General features: G+C 47.8%; 1 protein-coding gene across 1 annotated transcript; it reads left to right on the forward strand.

Moving 5' to 3' along the window:
• The first annotated feature begins 1,318 nt into the window (after positions 1-1,318).
• LOC542735 (cinnamoyl CoA reductase 2) lies at positions 1,319-3,709 on the forward strand. The gene is made up of 5 exons (NM_001112245.3): positions 1,319-1,417; positions 1,493-1,679; positions 1,789-1,943; positions 2,048-2,233; positions 2,803-3,709. The coding sequence occupies exons 2-5, from the start codon at positions 1,520-1,522 to the stop codon at positions 3,325-3,327; spliced, it is 1,026 nt and encodes a 341-aa protein (NP_001105715.2). The 5' UTR covers positions 1,319-1,417; positions 1,493-1,519; the 3' UTR covers positions 3,328-3,709.
• Positions 3,710-5,436: the final 1,727 nt, after the last annotated feature.

The raw sequence follows: 5,436 nt of genomic DNA on the forward strand, positions 1-5,436 counted from the left end.
CATCTTCTAGCATGGTGCTGCTGTGGAAGAGGCACAGAAGTGGGACGACGCAAGCGAGAGTGACAGGAGGGAGAAAGAGCAAAGGGAATGTGGGTGTAATTGTGACATCCTAGCCCTAGGGGATGGTGATATCCTGACCCTAGGGGATGGTGATATCCTGACCCAAGACTTAATAAAATTAATATAGTACTCATATCAACAAGGTGCACCATCTTTTGTGGAAGCCTATCTCGAAATGACCTCTAAGTTAAGCGTGTTTAGCTTTGAGCAATTTGGGATGAGCGACTGACCGAAATTTTTTCTCAGATACGTATGGGTGAGGAAAAAGTGCACACAAAAGACTCGTGTTGATATGTGAAGACAATATATAATTTTAAAAAGCTGTCAGGAGTAAGTGCCGTCGGTCCGAGATTGGACACGGTGTTAGAGTCATTCACCTATAATTTCCTGTTCGCTGCCATGACGGACATAAATTGGTCCATTTTTACTGGCTAAACTAACTAGTACATAAAATTAATTTGGTTTATGAAAGTTGCTGTTTTCCTTGTTGTTAGTGGACATAGTAGTACTTTAGGTATACTAGTACATTTGATCACAACCTCGTGCTACATTAAATACTGCAAGGTGTCGATCTATAACTAAAAACACTGAAAAAAAGAATCCCCTACTGCGAGGTCACAGTTGTATTTGTCAACCCTGAAGCGCTGACGTGAGTCTCGAAAACATGAAACCCTATAGCTTCCCCTACAATATCAACAAGTCGATGAGAAGGAAACAAACCGAAGAACTTATACAAGCGCAAATAAAGGCAGCCGGCAGTTGTCATCTCCAACTACCAGCAGCCACTCCAGATCCTCTCGCAGAGCCGACTTTCGCTCGCTGGCATGGAATTAGTGTGGAACCAAACAAGTCGTTCGTCCGTCCCTGTGAGTACCTTGTGTGTCCATGCAAGCCATATGCGCCCCCGGCCTGCTACCAACTCCCTGCGCTGAGATCAGGGGAGCTGCTGCTGCCTGCTGGTTGGCCTAAGCGCGACTCCTCTCGACAGCTCTCTCGCTCGCTCTACCGGCTTCAGCTCGTCACAAGTGCATAGAATAGAAGCTTCTTGGCACGATGTACTTATTAAACAAGGTTTGCGCGCATTCGTTCAAGTGCAGCAAAGAAAAATTTCCCACCAACTCCTCCCCCTGCAAGGCCGGCCGAGCCGAGCGTATAGCGTTACGCGACTCTGTCTCGCTAACGCGGGCTCCACGCTTCCCTCCCTGGCGCTCTCGGTGCCCCCAGCACTATATATACAGAGACAGATGTGTCCCTCAGCTCCTCGCACACACATCACATCCTATGTACTCGGCTGCTACGTAGCTATATATAGCTGCAGAACAGTTTTAGTTACCGGACTGTAGGCACACCAAGCTAGGTATATAACCTAGCTCTAGTCTAGAATAAAACATCTATCTATCTTTATCTATCTATCTATCTATTTGTTGAACAGGGGCCCCCCGGAAACTAGCTAGCTAGGATGCCAACAGCAGAGGCGACGACGCCCGTGCCGCCGGAGCTGTCCTCCGGGCAAGGGCGGACGGTTTGCGTGACCGGAGCTGGAGGGTTCATTGCCTCCTGGCTCGTCAAGCGCCTCCTGGAGAAGGGCTACACAGTCCGCGGCACGGTCAGGAACCCTGGTGCGTGGCTTAACGATGATGATCCTGCTGTGCTGTGCGCGTCGTCGACTTGCAAAATATGTAACGAATAACCCTCTCTGCATTTAATTGTTGTCCAATTATTTGACAGTGGATCCAAAGAACGACCACCTGAGGTCCCTTGACGGCGCCGACGACCGCCTCGTCCTCCTCCGCGCCGACCTGCTGGACCCAGAGAGCCTTGCCGAGGCCTTCTCCGGCTGTGACGGCGTCTTCCACGCCGCCTCCCCGGTCACCGATGACCCTGTAAGACATTATTAGAGTATAGTATATATATATATGTATTTCTTGTCGATCGTCGACAAGCAGCGATTAGCACACGACGACGATGGCATGCCGCATGCATGCAGGAGATGATGATCGAGCCAGCGATCCGGGGCACGCGCTACGTGATGGCGGCGGCGGCAGACGCCGGAGTGAAGCGCGTCGTGTTCACGTCCTCCATCGGCACCGTGTACATGAACCCCTACCGTGACCCCAGCAAGCCTGTGGACGACACCTGCTGGAGCGACCTCGAGTATTGCAAGAACACCCAGGTACGCGTACACGCATGCAAGGGTGATGCGTCATGCGTGCAGTGCATATCCATCCAAGTCCCTGTATGTATGTACCTCGTTTTTTTGCTTTGAAGCGAGCTAGCAGAATGAGACAGCTAATGATATATATAGAGTCCTAGTTACTACGAAAGAGTAAGATATTAGTGAGTCGAAGATATAGACGACGGCCGGTGCTTTTGTGGTCGCGCACTTGTCAATCCTCACCAACCACAACCATGCATGCATGAAAAAGGGAAAGAGCGACGTTGACATGTGAACTACACACCACGCGCGCGCCTGGGGTGATCAGGTTTCTTGGTCGTCTAGGCACCATCAGTTACCAACCAGCTAGCAGGCCATTCTTCTCCGCCATCTCTAACTGCTCCTAATTACTTTCGTGCCTATATACCTACTACTACTACTGCTATTTCTGACTGCACCCAGAGAAACCATATATATATATTGACATGAAAAACATCTATCTGAAAACCACAAATAATCAATATATATTTATTTATATGATAACATCTATATATTACGGGTGCGTGCGTGCGTGCGTGCATATGCAGAACTGGTACTGCTACGCCAAGACGGTGGCGGAGCAGGGCGCGTGGGAGGTGGCGCGGAAGCGAGGGCTGGACCTGGTGGTGGTGAACCCGGTGCTGGTGCTGGGCCCGCTGCTGCAGCCGACGGTGAACGCCAGCACGGACCACGTGATGAAGTACCTGACGGGGTCGGCCACGACCTACGTGAACGCGGCGCAGGCGTACGTGCACGTCAGGGACGTGGCCGAGGCGCACGTCCGGGTGTACGAGGCGCCCCACGCGCACGGCCGCTACATCTGCGCCGAGAGCACCCTGCACCGCGGCGACCTCTGCCGCGTCCTCGCCAAGCTCTTCCCGGAGTACCCCGTACCCACCAAGTGCAAGGACCAGGTTAACCCTCCGGTGGTAGGATACAAGTTCACCAACCAGCGCCTCAAGGATCTGGGGATGGACTTCGTGCCGGTCCTCCAGTGCCTCTACGAGACGGTCACCAGCCTCCAGGAGAAAGGCATGCTGCCCGTGCTTCCGACAAAACACGACCATGCATGACCAACTCGGCAAATCATGATCATATCGATCCCATCCTTGACGATACTAGCTGCTGCTACCACGCATATCATATCATATATATACGATATATATAGTGGATTCATATAATTGACCTTATATATATATATATATATATATATATATATATATATATATATATATATATATATATATATATATATATATATATATATATATATATATATATATATATATATATATATATAATATGTGTGTGTGTGTGTGTTATTAGTGTGTACAATTAAATGGCAACTCTAATGGGTGCATGCATCTGCATGCATGCTTTCCTGACAAGTGCCACACATGCCTGCAATGTATCTCTTTGGACGAATATTTATATACAATACTCCGTTGCCAAATAGATCATCTATATATTTCCGAGTAATACTTTTAACAAATCTCGTTTGCGTCCGAAACTTTTATGATTTGCCACGACCTTCCGTTATTCTTCACAACGTATATACATAATAATATATACTCCTACAACATATAAACAAATAATGGTACCTAGTACCTAACGGTTCTTCCGAGGCAATGAATTGAACACAGCTCGTACTTAATTAGTAGAAAGCCAAACACTGGAAGTCGATTCCAAAAACCCTAACAAAGCCCGACTTTTGCGTACTGCCGGAGCCACAACTGTCAATGATGAGCCTAAAAAAACAAAAAGGAAACCTAGACGTCGTAGATCCGCTGCCTGCTCGTGCCATCCCCACTACTGCTCCACGACGGGGCCTCGCTCACGCATGCGCCTGGGCCACTACTACCCGTGAGGAGGAGGAGGCCACCTTGTCCACGATCCACACCAAGGGGTCCCCCGCACCGTCGACAGACGCCGCCCCTCGCACACAAGCCACAAGTTTGAGCCCGTGCCATCCACCAAGCCACTACTCAACGAAGCCCGTTATGCGAGGGGGCTGCTGCGCGCCAAGGCAACCTGCCAAGGACAGAGAGAGAGAGAGGAATAAAGAGAGAACACTAGAGCCTACGCCATCCATATCCAACCAGCCTGCGCCACGATGGGACTGTTTTTTATATCCAAACCTTCCAACACCATAGAGTCACTGAACTACTTAGGTTGTCTCCACCAGCAATCCTATTTTATCCTTTATTTCAAACTTCACTTTATAAACAGTATAATTTACAGTGCAAATATCTTATTTTACATTATCTACTGCGGATATCTTAAAATCATAGAACATTATTGGAGTAAAAGGCTTTCATTTGAGTACCACTAGTAGAAAAGAGCCCTAAGGTTGCGGCACGCAGAAATTTATACTGACAGTTTTAGTTACAGCATGCTAGTGAAAAAAACAGGTGGGTCCGCCTTAAGGAACCGCCAAAAGAGGTACTCTCTAAGTTCCGGAATGCACTTGGGTTCTTAGTTAGAGATAATCTTGACATCACAATACGACATTGGAAAGATGTGTCAGTTGATGTCAAGAATCAAATATGGAATAAGCTATTAACGAGGTTTGTTCTACCTCAGAGTTTAGAAGAACTCGTGAAGGAATACACGATGAAACAGCTTGCAATTAATTTTCGAAACTGGAGGTTTGAGATGAATACAAAATTTGCAAAGAAAGGCCTAGACCCGACAAAAAATATAAAATCTCAAGAGGTCAGTGGGCAGTATTTCTAGAGCACAGGAGCAGCCTTGAATTCATATCTCTAAGTGAGGCAAATTTAGAACTATATAAGAAGAACAAGTACCACCACCACTTAGACACAGGTGGTTACAAGCGTCAAGTTTCTAAATGGAGACAAGAAGACGCCAAGAAAAAGGTCGCAGGGTTTCCAACGCTTTCCGAGCAACTTGGTGAAAGGACGACTAATTGGATCCGTGCTAGAAAACCCAGGGAAACTGAGGCGGGTGTATCTTTTGATGATCCAAATGTCGAAGAAGCTGCGAAAAACATATATGCAATGGTAGCTAAGCAGAGCCAAGGATCATTTAAGCCACAAAGGGAGAGAGACATCCTAAAGGCTGGTCTCGGTAACCTTGAGCATCCTAGCCGTGTACGAGGAATCTCGTCTAAGGAAGGATGGAAGGAAGGATTCAGACCACAGTTGGAAGGTTTGTACAAG

The sequence above is a fragment of the Zea mays genome, chromosome 7, assembly GCF_902167145.1.
Source record: "Zea mays cultivar B73 chromosome 7, Zm-B73-REFERENCE-NAM-5.0, whole genome shotgun sequence".
Lineage (NCBI taxonomy): Eukaryota > Viridiplantae > Streptophyta > Magnoliopsida > Poales > Poaceae > Zea > Zea mays.